Below are 19,352 nucleotides of genomic sequence, written 5' to 3' on the forward strand. Positions count from 1 at the left end.
GCATTTGTTGAGAAACGGAACATTAACAAAACCCTCAGCCTTTAACTGCAGTGACAGCCTGATCATTTGCACGGGTTCCTCATCAAGCTCTGCCAGAAGTTGGAGCCATCAGTCTGTCTTCTGATTTTAAAAGGAGGAGGAGACAAGCCACCATAAATACTGAAAGGAAAGGACAACCATTGCGTTGCTTTTATAGAGACTGAAAGATTTCTGATTTTCACACTCTTTTAATCTGTTGCTCAACCTGCCTCCATCTCTGTCTGTGTCAGAGCCGATACTGGAAGTCACAATCGCCATTTCTCCCTCTACTGCATCTATCGTTCCCTTATCAGAGAGATAACAACACACACACACACACACACACACACACACACACACACACACACACACACACACAGACACAGAGCTCTTCTTTCCTTTACACCCACACAGCGCCATTGGGATTTGTTGAAAAAAATCCAAATTGTATGCAAATTTGTGTGTTTGTGTGCATGCATGAGAAAGAGATGTGTGTTTGTGTGTGTCCTGCAAGGGGCTGAGGCAGTGTGTGGGAGACCAATCCAAACAGTGCTTTTGTAAGAGGACATATTAGATGAGGGGCCCTTGGGTGCAGTCTGCTGCTGTTGTAGGCAAACTCTACAATCTAGCATTATTGCTGTGGGAATAATGGGTTTACCTCAAAACAGCCACCTGTTTATACAGCGCACACACACACCCACACAATGAAGGCATACACAAGTGTGTTCAGAGATGCACTCAGGCTTGAAAAGTATCTTCAAGAGTAACACATACATCCTAAACACAGAACCCAGATGGAAAACGCACGCACACACACACACACACACAGCTTTACTAACATCAATAGAAGGGTGTGTCTTGGAGCTATTTTAAATGAAACCACATGAAAGAGTGAAGTCTGCTGCTGAGATTTGCTTAATACGAAGATACTGAGTCAAGACCTAGAAAGACAGAAAACTGCAACCCATCATTACTTTCTTTATCAAACATCTGTTGATTGTGTCTTAAATTAATCTATACATTGTGTCGCCTACAAGATGTCAGGAAGTTACCATTACAAACCTAATGTAATGACTTTGAAATGGCTTCTTTTTTTTCTGATCAGCAGTCCAACAGTTTTGCAGATTGCCTTTTTAAACATTAAAACCAGACAATACTTGCCTAACAGTCAATTTAGATTTATTGACTATTTTATGATTTTTGATATTTGTTCCATATAATAAAGTGTTTGATACAGGATACAATTAAAATGGTTAAATTACCTATGACTTTCAGTTCATTTTAAATTAATTACATGAATCAGATTTGCCTTAGAAGTATAATTGATTCTATTAGTTCCTTCACATCAAAATTATTATTTTGATTTATTAAAGGGTAAAAAATACCTTTTAATCCACTTGTATCCATCCATGTATTATTTGAACTTAATTTTAAAAAGTCCATCGGTATGAACATCAGGCTAAAAGATACAGTAAATGTATATGTATGATGCAAGTCTTCTTCCGTCATACCAGGGGGCAGTGTGGAGAGCACTCTACAGGACTGAAACTTGTTTTCTCTGGACAGTGTTTGGTGTGAATTATGTGCTTATTTGCTATTAAAGCTGTGTGTGTTTGTGTCTTAAGGTCAGAGGAAGACTCTGAAGGCAACAGGGACATCTGCAGTGAGATTCTGCAGATGAAAGCTCTCGAGAGGCTCACATCCACGGTCAGTGTTTGCATGTGAATCTGAGAATCTGAAACAAACCTGCTAATGCTTAAATACTCGAGATGGTACCAAGGTGGCTGCAGGAAGACTGGATGTTTTACTTTATCATATTTACTTTATATATAAACGTTTGTCTCCTGCTTTTTCTCCAATAGGTACAAAGTGAGTTGGCGGCCGCTCTCGCTCGAAAGACTCGCAAAGCTTGTAAGTATGCATTTAGTGTGTGTGTGCGTGTGTTTTCCCCCCCCCCATGCATTGTGAGAACATGGAGGGACAAAGACAATGTTAGCTAATGAGAGTGAAGACCTGTCAGTCTAACGTGAAACTCTTTATGATCACAGTATCAGAGCAGGACTCTGAGACGACAGAGACGAACCAACAGGAGCCTCGCACACCCAGTGAGGAGAGCAGCCCGGTAATACACACACACACACACACAAACCTACTGTTCATACACATAAAGATTATAGTTTTGGTGTAACACTGTGGAGATAATAATTTAGTATAGTCTGGAGCTGATGCACAGCCCCTCTTTATATCCCATAAATAAAAACTACAGTGGTAGAGGTGTGGTACACCTGTTAAGTTCTGCTGAAACACATACATAGTGGTTGTTATTACTGTGTACAGTGTAGCAGGGAATTGTTTTTGCCTGTGGTGTGTGTACATGTGATATTACTTGTGAGGGTGTTTCCATACGATTCACTTTTGTAAGTTATCGATTAAAAGCTGAGTTATATCATTTACCAAGATTTAGCGATATAGTAGAGCTGGAGAGACAATCTAATGCTTATATTTATCAGAAAAGAATTCCCTAACATATAATGTTGAGCAAAGTGAAATCATCAAGAAGTTGCAAAGAATTCAGAAAATAACATAAAGCATATTTTAAAAAAAGAATTTTTCCAGTTATCTCTGCATCCTATAGGACTACAGAAATGTCCTAAATAGTATTTAGATTGAAAAATTATTTTTGATCATGTGATCTGATGCTTTTTACTTCAATCTCTGCAAGTGAACCCATGCTGTTATTGTGAATATCACTAATTGAATAATCTGAATGTTATGTATTTGTGTGTGCGTGCGCCCCTCAGTGAGGTAGCTGAAAACCGGGTCAGAACAGAGTGCAGACGCCTGCTTACTTTCTGGTGCCATCTTTGTACAGTGGAAACCTCTTTTTCACCATCAATTATTCACTCTCTGATTACACCAGAGAGATGGGGAGGGAGGAAGAGAGCAGAAAAAAGAGCAACTTTAAAACCTAATTATACTTACGGCACTGGGGATAAGTGGTTCTAGTTTTTGGTTTGTGACCCTTTAATACAAAGAAATGGGATCTTGTGACTTCTCGTCACAGACTGCATTTGAGTCGCTTTCCTCTCTCATATTGAAGTTGTTAAATAATTGTAGTGGTCTGAAGTGACAAAACTCCCATTTTTGTACACGAAAATCAAAAAATTATAAAAAAACATTTAACATTTTTCTTAGCAAACCTTAGTGATTATTCTGTGACCCCCTTTACGCTGCATGTCCACTGGATTCCGCTCAATTGTGATTCAGAAGTGGGGCGTCTGTTGTTCAACCACATCATGTGGTGTAGAGTAGTGTCATTGACATTTGTTTTATGTTTTACAAGCTGCAAACATATTGAAAACATGCTGATTTAGATGTGGTAACAGATGCTTTGTGGCTACACTGTAATAGGACAACTTTTCATTGCGTCTTTCTTTACAATTGTTTTAAATGTTGGTACAGATCTCAATGCACAGCTGGTGTCAGTTCCCCCTAACCTTTTCTTTTACTTTATCATGATAAAGTAAAATGTTGAATTTTATCACAGCAAAGCAGCTTTACAATGACTGCTCATTAACATTATAGGCTATAAATGTGTCATACTTGTTTTGTTGTCTGTCAGCAAAACAAAGAAAATGGTGGATAGTTATATTGTGAATATGACTCCATCAAAACACACTATCTGTGATCACAGAGAGCAGGAGGAGACAGAATTTAGGAGACTGATGTAACAAGCTAAGACCGTCTTGGTCAATTGTAAACACAAATACACAACTTTTCGGCAATGTTTTTCATAACGGCAAACATGAACGCTATTACTGATATGTCTTTAGAAGGCTCTAATCGGCCAGGCGATCAAAAGAACAACACGTGACCTGTGAGTGAGATGCTTCGCTCATGAAGGCACCACAGCTGGACTGGGTGCACATTGGTCGTAGGGTTCATCATGCAGTCCTTGTGAGGGGTTTGAGAACCATTACAGATTGTGACGGTAACATGAAGCTCGGTTTGTTTTATATATATCAAGAAGCAGCCTGATAAACCACACCCCAAAGAAATCCAAGACTTATTTCCTTTGTTGATGCACAGAGTAGTTTAGTTTCAGTTATTCTTCAACCCATTGAAAGTTCCCGCTTGTCATAGATCTCAAATACATTGGAACAGAGAACAAAATAAGGATGCCCTGGGACAGAGAAGGAGATAGACGGCGACAGCAACACAATACAAACACGCAGCCCGCAGACAGGTTTATCTTCTGTGTGTCCTGCGTCTTAGACAGGAAGCTGAGAACAGGTTAACAGGAAGCAGCAAGGGACATTGGACCATGGCTCTGATATAACGTCTGTGTGTTCATGGCTATTCGACCAGATAAGAGCTGTCATTGGGGGGACAAAATTAAGCGTGGGAGTATATTCCATCGTGTGTGTGTGTGTGTGTGTGTGTGTGTGTGTGTGTGTGTGTGTGTGTGTGTGTGTGTGTGTGTGTGTGTGTGTGTGTGTGTGTGTGTGTGTGTGTGTGTGTGTGTGTGTGTGTGTGTGTGTTACCCTCCATGGGATAGTTGAGCTCACAGTCTTCAAATGAAATACCCACCTCTCTCTCTCTCTCTCTCTTCCAAGGAAAATAAACAGACCAGGCTACCACCAACAGTGATAACCATCATACGAGCGCACACACACACAGACAGCCATGCTTTCTGTTGTCAAGTCTCTCCAAGGACAGACGGGGCAATTAGTTTCTCCAGTTCAGCAACTTTTTTAATGAAATATATTCTGTCTGTTGCTGATTTTCGGACTTTCTCTTTGTCTGTGTGCTTCTCTTTTAATTTGACACTTGAATCAAGTTCATTTGGGCTACGAGGACGGTGAACACATTTCGAAGTCCTGTCTACAGAGGGGAGGAGACAGGCGCACACACCCTTCCCACACAGACACACACTCCCGCCCACTTATACTACTAATCACATACACTCCCTCTTTCTCTGCCAGATCCTCTGACACAGAGCAGTCGGACTAAGACAAGGAGACAAATGCAACAGATGAAGGGAATTACAGACCATAATGGATAGAAAGAATAAGAGACAAAGAATGATTAGAGAGAGAACAAGATAGACTCAGGATTTATCCTCATTCTCGTCACATGGACATAAAGAGAAAATTGAAAACTTGTCATTGCACGCTTTTGAATTATGCCCACAGCGGTTTTGTTCTCCCTGGGACAAAAACATTGAACTCTCTGGACCTCCATTCTACAAGCAGACACTGAGTGTTTCCACCATGTCTTGGGACTGTGGGTTGAGATATGTCTTCATGCCTCCTGTGTTCCAGCTGGGCGGGGTGTGTGCATTGCGGGACGGTGGCAGCAGTGGCAGCGGCAGCGGAGGTATGGGGACTGTGTGCGGCCGCGAGGAGCTGACCAGTCGGCTCGGGCTGGAGGCCGTTCAGCGTCTGGCCAAGGATGGCTGTCGGCTGCTGCAGAACCACAACTACCGGCTGCCCGACAGGAACCAGGCCGTGAGTAGAGAGTGTGATGATGCACATATCTTCAAATGTCATACTAAAGTGATGTGACAGATGATGATGTCCCGTGAACTTGTTGGTCTCCCACCATGTAATCTGCAGAGGCCAGTTGTGGCTACATGGTTAGTGTGAGTAGAGAGTAATGGACGTCATCATGTGGTGGCTGCCGTCATTATTGTCATCACTTTTAAGCGCGCACCCACTTCAGGTCTGAGTTACTCAGAAATTGGGCTCTGGAGGGGATCTTGAGAGTAAATCCTCATCAGGGCCATCGTGATTTGTGTTGCTGTCAATCTGAAAGACTCACACAGGTACACACTTTTACAGCATTTCTGCTCACTTTCATCTACATCTACAGTATATGAGGACACATCTGTGCACTTACATGCACCCACACAGTAGTTATTGTTCCAGACATGCAGATCTCTACTTAATTTAAAGGACTTTAGATTTAACAACCACCAGTTCTCTTGCTCATCTAATGTGGCCGTTAATAATGGCTTAGCGCAATGTAATCCCCTGGTCTTTTAACGGTCTGTCAGGTGTTGTGTGTGTAACTATGTTCACTTGTGTGTGTGAGTTTGCTGGGAAGAGCTTCTAATCATGTGTGGGATCCTGTGTGTGTGTGTGTGTGTGTGTGTGTGTGTGTGTGTGTGTGTGTGTGTGTGTGTGTGTGTGTGTGTGTGTGTGTGTGTGTGTGTGTGTGTGTGTGTGTGTGTGTGTGTGTGTGTGTGTGTGTGTGTGTGTGTGTGTGTGGGCACTGTGGCGGGCTGAGTCAGTGTGTGCACGTAATGAGCGGGGTGTTAGCGAAGCATTATACTGTGTAATTGTGCTCTACAGTACACCTGAGGGCAGGAAATGAAGCAGATGCAGTCTGATTTCAGCCGACATTACAATGCATGTGTTTGTGAAATCTACCGCACAACTCATCCGCTCAGTGAGTTTGTCTGAAGCTCAGCCTGGGAGATTTTTACAAAGTGCTTCTACCTTCATAAGATAATAAGAGTATTAGTGATATATGTAACAATAGTGTTAAAGTAAAGAGAGGGTTCAACTACACTCCTACCTACACACTATACAGATTCTTTTAATTATAAGGCAATTCACCCCGATTTAGCTTGACTTAAATATCATAAGGCATAATTTTGCCATCTTAAACTAACTTAAGTTACATGAGAACTGAGTATGAATATAATATTTTTATTTAAAAGTTTCTTAACTTTACGAACTTACGTTTCTATTCACTGCTAAATCATTATCGTTAGTGAGTAAATATCAGAAATTTCAAGACATTTCAAATACAAAGCCAAGGCTGGTTTGCAGGGAAAGTTGTGTGAAATCTCACACAAGAATTTCTGTAGGCTTTGTTTTTATGTAGAAATCACATATTTTCAAAGAATCCTCTCGCAATCTGACAAAAATTACTTTTTTTTGTTTTTATTTAACTTGAGATCTACTCAGACTTTTAAGGGAAAATTGGGAACAATGTGGATCAATTGATGTTTAAAGGATAATATTGAAATGCCCATGTTATTTAAAGGTTCATAAGGTCATGCATGAGTCAGTTTGTCGTCTAATAATCATTTCTGCTTAAGGTAGACAGAATCCAAAAGTCTGCTTGAAAAAGTTTTTTATATGTGCGGCTCCATATACTAATATGAAACAAGAAATATGCATAACAGTGACATTCAAAACTTATTATGGGAATGATTTCAGAGGAACGAGAGGAAAAAGATGTATATTGCTAGTTTATGATAATATTAATAAAATAAAAAAGGTAATTAACATTAACCGCTACTGGCAGATGGACATTAAAGCTAGTGGTCGTAATCCTCGAAAAAAGCTAGCAAGAGCAAGCTACACTCTGACAATACGTAACGATTCATCCCACCCCCTCTTGTCAAAGCTACGCCCCCAAAGCGCATGAATGTGTACTGTCCGACAACTTCTAGAAGCCGACTTAACCGTGACTCGCTCGCCAGACAACTTCTGGCTTTTGTCTCTGCTTCAGCCACTGTATGTCTCTTAGACTTGTAAGGACTTGTAAGGAGGTCATGCGCAGATAGAGAACGGGCAGGGTGCGCGCAGGCAGGCGGGTCGGTTAGTGGCAGAGACGTGTGCCAGCCAATCATTTCATTCGGTCTAAATGAAATGATTGGTTGTGTTTATTACAGTTCAGGGCCACACACACTTCTTCAACAAATAAGATACAAATTGTTCAGAAACAAATTACCAACCCTAACCCCAAAAAAATAATGTCTAAATCTCTATCTTACTGATGTTACATTGTGGTATAACTTAAAAAAATGATATTATGTTCTATCAAGCAACACTTTTATCGACAGGGTGCATCAGAGGCTAGAAGTGTGAAAGGAAATGAATCAAATGATTCTTTCAGGTCTATGGGATGGAAAAGATCCTCTTACTCTTTTCTGGATCGTAGGAAGCACATGCTGATCTATAATCATTTCCAAGAAAAGACTCTTTTTCAGCAACATAGGTGTGATGGTTGTTTTATCTCAGGCTGCAGAATGTGTCACAAAACCAAAATTAAGTAACAAGCTTGAATCACTTCAGAGACCACTCGTTTTACTGGGTCGTCATGGTGATGTTTGTTTTAGTTTCCTTTTTCTCCCATGACAGACGAGCTCTAACAAACCAATGGTGGCTGTTTCCATAGTGATACTCAAATGTGCTTTGGGTGAATCTCTGTCTCCTAGTTGCTACAGACTCGTATTTGTTTTTCAGCCATATGAGTTTACAAGAGGTCAACCTGCTCAAGGGATTATACAAGGTCACAGCATGTGCGATGACATGCACACACGCACACAAAATGAAAGACTTCAGAAGCATAGAAGTCAGCATATATTCAGCCTCTTACAAGATCAGTAGTTCATTCTTTATCTTCATCTGTCATTCACTCAATCTGTCTCTCTGACACACACACACACACACACACACACACACACACACACACACACACACACACACACACACACACACACACACACACACACACACACACACACACACACACACACACACATCCCATGTTGTTAAGAGGAAAGGTGGGCCTCATGGAAAGCCTAAAAGGAAGCACTCTCTGTTCCCTGCCTGTTCCTGAATGTGTGTGTGTGTTGGTGTCTGTGCTGAAAGTGACAAAGCCATATCAGTGTTGTGATAGCTCTGGGCCCCATTGCTGGAAATTGTGGATAAGAATATGAAAACACAATGCTTTTAAGTAAGCAGCATACATCTATCCACTGATCAGCTACGCTAAAGCCGGTAACTGGTTTTAATAATGTTTAATAACACACAGAGAGCATAATTTGTAACTTTAGCGTTTGGCGTGTGTGTGTGTGCAGTTTATGACCCTGTGAGGGGCACACAATAGTGCACGTCCTCTGCTTTCTGTTCCAAAATAAAAACCTGTGGAGCATAAAATCTGAACATTCAAAGACAGAGGGACTTGGCTCGAATGCGATGAAAAGAGGAAGGAGCGAGTTTGTAGCAAGGAGACAGTGAGGAGGGAAGGGTGGAGAGTCGGGGGGGGGAAGTACAGATGGTTGAATTGAAGGAAGGGATGGGGAGGAATGGAAGGAAAGAGACTGACGCACCTGTTTACTGAGAACAAGTGACTGTGCTGAGTCATCCCTTTTCATGCAGTTTTCTCATTTGCTCCTTCATAGATCAACATGTGCTCCCTACTTTCCACTTAGAGAAGACTGGCAGCATATTTTCAAGCTCATAGACCTGAAAGAATCATTTCATATCATTTCCTTTTTAAACTTCTATCATATCCTCTAATGCACCCTGTCGATGAAAGTGACTGATGGTTGTTTTCAATTATACCACAATCTAACATCTGCACGATAGAGAAAAGGGTATTTTCAGTATTTTTGTTAATTTGTTTTTTGTACACCTGCCAATCTCCCTCCTCTTCTTCCACCTGCTTGCACAGAAGCAATAAAGCTGCACCTGATGATGTTATCGAAATAAAAATCCAGATCTGGTGACTTTAAATGTGGTTTCATAAGGGGACTATATGACCTTGGAAAGGTATACACTCTATTGAGTGGCATTATAGTTTTGATTTTTGTTGATATAGAAAATAATTCCTGTGTATAACATAATTGCCAACTCCATGTACTTGTTTTCTTCTTTATATCAAATCCATATTATAAGTAAGAACATCTTAAATTATCTTGATCTTGTTTTTTTTTCTTGCAAGGTTCTTTCCCATAGACATGTTTAATGACCCTCAGAAATCCTCCCATTAGCATTTTTAATTGTTTTATAGTTTGGATAAAATATCTATAACAGTTGCATTCAAACATCTTTCTATTTCTTTCTCAGTCACTTCTTTTCCCACACGTCTCCCACTCTCCGTCATGGTCGCTGGCCTTTCTGTTCCTGCTCTCTCTTACTCCTTTTCTGTGTTGCATAACTATCTGAACCCCTCCTCTCCTCAGTGTTCAAGTGCGCACTTTGTATATTTTTCCTTCTCGTTGCTTGCATTCTTTCTCAGGCTAAATTAATGTTGTTCTTGGGAACTTCTGTTTGCACTTTTCTTTTTAAATCTTCGAGATAATGTGTACGTGTGAATGTGTATGCAAGTAGTATAGTGACATATCCATTACGTGACAGTGTTGTGAGTTTTGTTGTGGTACATTTTCCTGAGGCCTTTTGATCTGCATGTGTATGTGGGCTCACTTGTTTTTCTTGGCATCCATATACAGATAATGACTCTGGTATCAGAAAGATCAACAGTTTGCCACTTTCTCTGGAACACAACACATCATTTTACTCTACTTTGTTTTTACAGTGGTTATATCAGTTACGTAATCTCACTCTTTTTCTTTTTTCACTGCATTTCTGGGACAATTTTCCTTTATGAGATAGTTTTGTAGAGAGAATTGGTGTAGAGAGACAGGGAAGTTGTGCAGAGATAAAGAGTGCAGAGTTGTGATCAAACATCCTGGTTTGTATTTGAACCCTGCATGATGTGTTTTAACGGCATGTCCCCCTTCAGACCACCCCTCCACCAAACTTGTTATCTCGACGACACATCTGGGATCACTGGGTGTGGTGCGGGTACCAGCCCAAAATGTATTTAATGGCATGCGGTGTCAGAACTCTTGACATCAGCTGTCACTGCCTTGTTTATCAGCTGTGCACATCTTTGTGTTGGTGTAATCGTAGAGAGCATTTAATGTCAGCATGTTACATAATGAACATCAAAGATTGTCCACAGCAGGGTAGTGTTAGTATATGGTTGTACAAGTTAATGACGGTTAATAGCAGAAATGAGAAATTTATGTAACATGACAAAATGAGGTATTTAAATATCAAATCCATGAGAAGCTCCAGTGAGCTGTAGATGCTGTATAGAGAGAAAGAGTTAAAAAGATATTGTGCTGCTACTACTGTGTGAACACAAAAGTTTTGTTTCTTCGAGGGCTCAGCTAAGTCAGAGGCTCGGCTAACAGGAAACAAACTTTTTTTGTTCACACATTAGTCTTTACAGTCTACGCACCACCCAACACCTACAATCCTAAATGCTTAACCCTAACCTAATTCTAACACTAACCCTAAAATCAAGTCTTAACCCTTAAAGAACCCATTTGTGAGGACCAGCCAAAATGTCCTCACAGTGATGGTATTGAACCACAATTGGCCCTCATTACTATAGAAAGCAACACACAAGTCCATCTGAGAGAAAGGATCTGGTGACAGCTGTATCATACTACAATAGAATGAATGGCACACACACACTCGGTGCACTTAGGGCATATTGGTGTGTCTGACCCAAGTCTGATCCTACCTCTTGTCTCTCAGGTTCAAACGCCTCCTTTCATCAGTCCATCACAAAGACAGAGAGACAGTGTGTTAGTGTGTCTACAGTCTATTGACATGGGTTTTTGTGAGTTATGAAGGCATCTCTGACTGCATTACTGGTGCTCCGTGTTCAGGCTCCACAATGTCTCCAGAAGAAATTCAGATTCCAGATGTTCTGATCAGTTATTGATTAGTAGACCGTTGGCTGTTTGTATGAACCTTTGCACCCTTATCAAGAGTTTCAAGCCTCGCCACTGCGATATTATGTAACTGTGGCATCAAAATATTGCTATATATCAAAAATACCACTGTATGGAGTGGTTCTACATGATGTGTCTGTGTATATTAAGGACATATGGTGTGATAGAAAGAAAGCCCTGTACAGAGAGCTCTCTGTGTCAGTGATTGCTGCTCAATCAGTCCGGCTGTGACCGAGACCGCAGCGAGCAGCTGGAGGAGAGACGTTGCTTCTTTATCTCTCCCCCTGCTCTCCTCCTCCGTCTTTGATCTCCTTCTCTCTTCTCATCTTTCGATCCTTTCCTCGGGCTGTTTCTTATTGTTCTCCTCTGTCCATCTGGAGCTCTGTTCACGGTATTCTGTCACTGCAAATGTGTGTGTGTGTGTGTGTGTGTGTGTGTGTGTTTGTCTGTGTGGGTGTGTTGGTGTGTGCCAGAGTCACAGATCAAGTTACTGTAAATTTTTGGAGCAAGAGATAATTTTCAAGTGTCAGGCCACATTCTCATTTGTCCCTATTCTTATATACTATCATACAATACTTTCTTTCAAAAGCAGGAAATGCTATACTTTCCTCTCTTTGTGAATGCATGGATCTATGTGAGGGTGTGTGCACTGCATTTACCTGCAGTGTGTCTGGGAGAAACAATTAAATCTTAAGTGAAAAGATCTGGACACTTGAGCCCAAAGTACTGGATACTGGATTTGTGAGACTGATAAAGTTATCTTTTATAAAAAAAATTTTTTAATGTAATGATGATATATTAGCAAAGAATTGGTTTTCGTAAATAAGAACATTACATAAAAAACATTTAACTGTCCATTACAGAGTGTCATGAACGAGATGTATTGCGCAAGACAGTTTCCATTTGTAAAACAAACTTTTCAGTGCTCTCTAGTGGTCAAAAATATGATGACAGTTTGTAAATAACAACAAACTTTCTGTGCAGTAATTTCTTACTTATTGGACGCCTATGATATTGGCCCGGTTAAGCTATCCTTGCTGTTTTCTGATTTTGTTTCCTCTCTTTTTTTGTCTCAGGAAGCACTGGGACGAGTGTGTCTGAAGGAGCGAGGTCGGGACGTGTTGGTGTTGCGAAGAGTGACATCTACAGTGACGTCTCCATCGGACCGGCCCTCACCCACGTTGTCAGGGGGCGGTTCCAGGGAGGAGGATTGCGACAAGAGGTCAGTTCCTCCTACTATATAATGAGATCTTTGCCAACCAACTGTAGCAACAAAGACATAATCATAGTGCTACTTCCTCTCTTTTCTTTTTTCAACCACGAACTACACATACATATGTGTGTGTGTGTGTGTGTGTGTGTGTGTGTGTGTGTGTGTGTGTGTGTGTGTGTGTGTGTGTGTGTGTGTGTGTGTGTGTGTGTGTGTGTGTGTGTGTGTGTGTGTGTGTGTGTGTGTGTGTGTGTGTGACACTAAGATAATGTATTCTTTCGCTTCTGCCTCAGAGTGTGAAAAGAATGGCTTTTTTGTTTTCAGTTGAAAGAGAAACAGAGATGACACCAAGACTGGTTTACTTCCTTCAATAAATCAGTGTATGTGTGTAGAGTCTAGGTTCACGTGTGTGTGTGCGTGTGTAAGAACATTTTGTGTTTTGTTTTTTGTGTATTTAAGTCAGAATGTGCCAAGACCTCAGGCACAATGCAGGGAGTGTCGGTGACAGGCAGGTTAAGTGTGTGTGTGTGTGTGTGTGTCTCAGCATCATTGGTAGCAATCAGTTCCCTCAGTGCACTACTGTCGGAGCTCATAGCTCAAACAGTGAGAGCGGTTACCCCGAGAGAGAGAACCCACCCTGGGTATGCAAAGCTTAAAAGAGGGCTCATCCTTTGGAATGGTTCCGATATGAAGATGACCACTGAGCTGGCTGCACTCGCAGAAGCAGAGGAGGACATAGATGATGAAGAGGATGAGGACGATTATGATAATGGGGATGAAAATGCTAGCGTTTCCGAAATCTGCACATTTGATGTTCCCCATTTCCGCTTCATTGATGAAGACGATGTGGGAGAGAACAAGGAGGAAGACGGGGAGGGAGGATGGAGGGATGGAAGTGGTCGCGCTTGGTTTTCAGGCTCTGCTGACGAAAGCTTTGGCGACTCTTACAGGTATGTGGTGGTTTCGGGAACGCCACTCAAAATCTTGGAGCATATACTAAGTGACCTGCGGTTGGATGACCAAAGAGGGGTGTCAGAGAGCAGAGAGAGCGGTAAGTTTGGAAACACAAACATAAACATGTTTCACAGACAGGCATCTATGCACACAATGGGAATGCATGTCCGTAAAAAGAAAGAGTGATGAGAATTTACATAAAATGAAGGTCTATCAGCTTGTTATATAAAAGCAGCTCTGTGCTGTTGGACAGAAGGTGTACTTAAAACTAAGCACCACACCTTCCTGTCATTCCAGGGAATTATTTTCAAGTTGCAACACAGCCCAGCGGTTACCTTTCTCAGTCTTGTGTGTATGTGTCTGTGTGTCTGTCTGTGTGGCTGCATGAGTCAGTCAGCCCTCGCACCACTTCCAGGTGCATGCGTGCAACCACTCCTCCATGTTATTGCCAGTAAATATGAGGAACATGCAAGAGGTTAAATACTTTAATGAGTTTGTGAAAAGATTCCCTTAGGGGACGGAAGACATTACTGCTGCACACCATTTCAGTAGGCTGTGTAAAATGTTGAAAATGAAACTATAAAATTTTGAAAGGGAGAAAAAATCTGACATTTGTATATCTTGCCCATGTTCGAATCCCATAGTTATTCAGTCTGCCATCAGCAGAGAGAAGCAGGAGATGCCCCATTTCCAGGTTAAGACACCAACCACAGCTTTTTACCACTTATCTTATAATACACTGATGGCCGTATGTGCTTTTTGTCTTAAAATATAGCTATGGAAGACAATCATTTCTCTACGGGTCAAAAGAATTCAGGGTCTCAGTTGGCATTTTCTTACACACTGCTGTTGCTTGTTTGCACTGAGTTAAGATAAGGCGTCTTTATGTATTGACTCCTCAGCACCACCAGTTCCCAGCAGCCCACAGGGAGCCATCTCACTGAAATGCAGGAAGCAGAGAAAGAGGGAGGGATGGATGTAGGAGAGAGAGAGAGAGAGAGAGAGAGAGAGAGAGAGAGAACTGAGATGGTCTTTGTGGAGGAAAGAACGCCTGATAATTCTTCACTGAAGAGAAAAAATTTACTTTTCTTAGCTTAGTTTAGGTTTATTTTTGTTTTGGAGGGAGATACAGAAGCAAAGATGCCACTTAAGACTGTATGTACACGATCGACTGCATTTGTGTCTCTATTTTTTCGATCTGTGTGCACTGAATAAGCATGAGGGGGTGTGTGTGTGCATGTGTGTATGTGTAGGCCCTCTGGGGGGGTATTGAGCATCAGTGTGCCGTTTTAGTGGGCTTAGCTGTGCAGCATGTTGAACAGGCACGAACACGCTTCCACAGAGAGAGAGCGATTACCGCAACCACCCCACGCCATGTACACAAAAAACACATAGACACGCACAACCAAAAAAAAAAACCACAGCAGCAGATTACTGCGATTAGTTCAACACACACACACACACACAGACACACACACAAACATAGACACATTTTCTCTCTTTTTCCCTTTCTCTCTCACAAAAGATAAACTCCCCAAGGTCAGAACTGAATGAGTAATTCATCAGGGTGCTGTGCGTGTGTGTGTGTGCGCGTGTGTGTGAGAGAGTGTCGCTGTGTTTATGAGTGTATGTGTTTGACTTTGTGTGTGCCAGCGGGCAAATGTAGAGGGCATATGTTGAGGATGAAAATTGATATTTATCATCACAGGGAGCTGAGAGAGGATTAAAGCAGGAGAGTACTAGTGGGGGGGAATGTATCCACTGAGAAGAAGGAGAAGAAGATGAAAAACAGGGTTGTACTGAAAGACGGAGAGGGGGTGAAATAGTGACAGAGGGAATTGGAAAGCAGGGAAAGGACTAGTCAAGAAAGGGCTCTGTAGCCACAGACTAGAGGGGGGGGGGCTCAGGAAAGACAGGATAGTCCCTAGTGTTTTGCTAGAAGTGATGAGTTCAGTCAGACCTGCCTGGAAATATTTCTTGAGAAAAGTTGTATTTTTATTTCTAAAAAGAAGAGACTCATTCAAATATTAATGCCACAGCCTCTACTCAGTCTTCTATAATTGATTTCTTTGCTCTCTGCCTGACAGAGCCATATTTGGGTCACACATTTTGCCAGGGAAAGAGTTTGACACTACACACACACACACGCACACGCACACGCATCACAGCTCCCTCACACCACCAACAATGGCTCATTACCCATCTGCCACGAGGCCAGTTTATATTCGGTTCTTACCCATTGAACACCTGCTGAGTCACACATGCTCACACACAGACACACACAGAGCATATCCCACTTGGTCATTAACTTTCTCTACTGTGAATTTATTATTTGGAACATGAGCCTCCATCTCTTAGGGATGAAAATGTTTGCTTTAGTTTTTCATAGTTTCTGAAAAACCCCTACTCACTATTTTTCTATAACATAAAACAAGAAATAACCAGTCAACTTAATATTTGGGGAAAAAATATATGTTAGTAACATTTAACATCTTAACACTTTATCAGGACTATGAGGGGATATTTGGATTTGACAGTAAGCAACCTTTAACTTCCACGACACCAAACTAAGACTCCGACGACTCTAAATATTATATAATATCTTGCTTTTGTTCTGGTGAACTTGTCGGCAAACAGCTGCCTGTTAATACCTCCAACACACACAATGCAACGTCTGCATTCAGCTCACCAGCTAGAAGGGCTGCACAATTACTTGCATGAATATCTGATCTCATTTGTAATTGACCACGATTCTGCTGCATTTAAATGATGGGCTGTTTCAGGCGCTCCAACTTCCTCCCTAGAATCTAGCCTCTGAATCCAGAAGAAACGCCCTCTGATTACGGGAGAGAATTGTGATCTTAATTCTGAGCAAGAAAATCAGTTTTTTTTCCAAAATCGAACAGCACTTTTAGCTAGACTCTAACTCTGTCTGCGGTTTGGTGCTGGGCATGTCCTGTAAAACAAGTTGTTGGTCTTTTTCAGTGAAACCTGCTGCTTACTACCGCCAAAAAACATTATGCTACGAATGTGTCGAGAGTCATTCAAATCAGTAAAGTTGTGCAGTAAAACCAAAACAGTGACCGGAAAGAGGCTAAAGTGCTGTAAGGAGAGACAGTCAGGTGATGATCTACCTTGAGTTCCTCAGTACGAGGGACCCTCTTCACATTTCACTCATTTTATCTATCATGTATAAAACTGATTGTTCCAGCTACAAAGCCTTTACAAGGTTAAAGTGTATTTATTTATTAAGTGGATTCTGTTCATTCATCAGTTCAAATCCGAGCTAAAAAACGCTTTAATGTGACTTTTTCATCTTATATCTACAAAGAAGAAGAATTTCTCTTGGACCACTTTGTGCTTTATGTGTTGAGGCGTATTAAGTAACTGATGGTGTGTTTCATGTGTTACAGAATTGTTGCTGGATGACTTCCTGTTGACCTACCTGGTGTTCATGTCCACCAGTGACCTCTGTCAGGCTCTTCTGGGACAATATCCTTATTGGCAAACACGTGCACAAACATTCTCCTACTCACATCCGTTCAGCCTCCACACTAACGTATGTTACCTCCTTGACCACGCTTACCTATAGCAGCGCCCGCTGCAGGGGTCAGGAGGAGGGCAAGGACGCTCTCTTTAGGAAACGTAAGGTACTGCAGCTGGTGTCCCATTGGAGCAGGCTTTACAAGGACTTCCTCAAGGATGAGGAGCACGTCAGGAGCTTTATGAAGGTATGGAACCGCTTGTCTTCATCATCACGTTAGATTTTTTTTTTCACCTCTGTGTCTTGTATTTCAAAGATTTAATGAGTATGATCCTCTGTTGTCACAAAGTAAAATCAGAAGTCTCTTCTTTTGTTCTGAAACAGCGTTGTGCTCCCTAAAGTTCTGCACCATAGGGCATCTTGGCTTCCAGCTTAGTGTGTGATTCCTCCCTGATTCTCTTGTTAGCTACATTTCCACAGCATTTCAGCCTGCAGGGGAAAATTGGTGATGTTTTTACCTCCTCCCTCTGACTAAGGAACAAACTCATGAAGAGAAAAAAGTACAATGTCACATCTGAGAAACGATGGAGTGTAATCATATGTTTTATAAATAGTACAGAGTATCTAATAGGAAACAAATAATGTTAAAACATAGCGAAAATAAAGCAGATACATCGTCGGCCCCAACAGATTTGACAGCCGTCTCACACACACACACACAGACATCATGATCACACATGCGCACGTCTCCACACTTTCCAACATCATACACTCACCAATCACTTGTCCCTCTGTAACCTGAAGGCTCGATTGCTCTGTGCCGGGTTGCCATGGAAACCAAAGTGCGAGGGTTGGCATGGGTATAATCTCATATGGAGAGCGTAACCCAGGTGATAGTTGCCTAGTAACAGAGGAACGAGAGGGGAGTTGGGATGGGAGGCTACGGTGGGTCAATGACAATGATAATCAGGTTGGTGTGTGTGTGTGCGTGCGTGTGCATACGAGCGTGCATGTGTGTGCGTGTTGGGTCCAGGTATTACTCCTGTTGTGGGCACATAAACCTGTTTACAGGGACACATTGTCTTCCTTGTGGGGAGAAAAATACAGCCCCTTTAATGTAAATTATAACATTTTAAATTGAAGACATGTTTTAAAATTAAGTTAAGGTCAGGTTCAGGTTAAAGTTAGAGTAAGTCTCCATGAAATGAATGCAAGTGTTTGTGTGTGTGTGTGTGTGTGTGTGTGTGTGTGTGTGTGTGTGTGTGTGTGTGTGTGTGTGTGTGTGTGTGTGTGTGTGTGTGTGTGTGTGTGTGTGTGTGTGTGTGTGTGTGTGTACAGAATCTGTCTGTTTTTTAATGTGGTCTACCTACGCAGCATAATTTACACCTGATGGTATTCAGTGAGCTGCATACACTGGAATGTTAATGCCACGCTGTGTTATTTTGTTGGTTCAGAACATGTTCCTAACCTCAGTGGTACATCATACCACACAGTGGCGAGACAGAATGCATTAAGTGGTCATAAAACGTTATCTGATTTTTCAGACAAACACAATGTGCTTTAACTCATAAACATGCAAATGCAATTGTTCATATCTTTATTGAAAACAGCCGTTAAACATGCACAGCACTGGTGAACCCTTGGCTTTAATAACTGCTGGAAATCCTTCAGCAGCAATAACCTCAAACAAACTCGTCCAGTAGCTGTGGATCAGACCTGCACAAAGTTCAAGAGGAATTCTTCGTATTGATCTGCCTCAGCTCAAACATATTCAAGATGTCTGGAGTGAACGGTTGTCTGGAGGTCAGTCCACAGCAGCTCTGACTGGGCTGGGTGCAGTAGTCTGATGGGGGGGGGGTGTCTTCCCCTATGGACACCATGTTCCCTGCAACCAAACACTAGGATTTACATATGATTGACTCCTGCGCATAAAGGCTAACTGGCCACCAAAGTAATTCAGCCCCACTTATTGACAGTTTTTTCTAAATGTGGACTGGAGAATATTTAAACTCTTTGATAATATACTTCAAAACCCTGCTTCATACAACTCAAAGGTTATTCAACGTAGCTTTAATAAGCTTTTGTTGATTAGCCAAAGGGTTCACACATTTCTTTTCCACCCCTCTCTGTCA

The 19,352-nt window shown here is 41.6% G+C and overlaps 1 protein-coding gene across 1 annotated transcript in view; it reads left to right on the forward strand.

Moving 5' to 3' along the window:
• rapgef5a (Rap guanine nucleotide exchange factor (GEF) 5a) overlaps positions 1-19,352 on the forward strand; it is a 46,002-nt gene that overhangs the window by 16,422 nt on the left and 10,228 nt on the right. Inside the window, exons 6-13 of the mRNA XM_035183332.2 lie at positions 1,644-1,725; positions 1,881-1,929; positions 2,067-2,140; positions 5,343-5,528; positions 12,649-12,794; positions 13,733-13,833; positions 17,150-17,228; positions 17,323-17,467. Of these exons, the coding sequence (XP_035039223.1) occupies positions 1,644-1,725; positions 1,881-1,929; positions 2,067-2,140; positions 5,343-5,528; positions 12,649-12,794; positions 13,733-13,833; positions 17,150-17,228; positions 17,323-17,467 (862 nt within the window). The remainder of the gene's footprint in view (positions 1-1,643; positions 1,726-1,880; positions 1,930-2,066; positions 2,141-5,342; positions 5,529-12,648; positions 12,795-13,732; positions 13,834-17,149; positions 17,229-17,322; positions 17,468-19,352) is intronic.

The sequence above is a fragment of the Hippoglossus stenolepis genome, chromosome 17 (genome assembly GCF_022539355.2).
Source record: "Hippoglossus stenolepis isolate QCI-W04-F060 chromosome 17, HSTE1.2, whole genome shotgun sequence".
NCBI lineage: Eukaryota > Metazoa > Chordata > Actinopteri > Pleuronectiformes > Pleuronectidae > Hippoglossus > Hippoglossus stenolepis.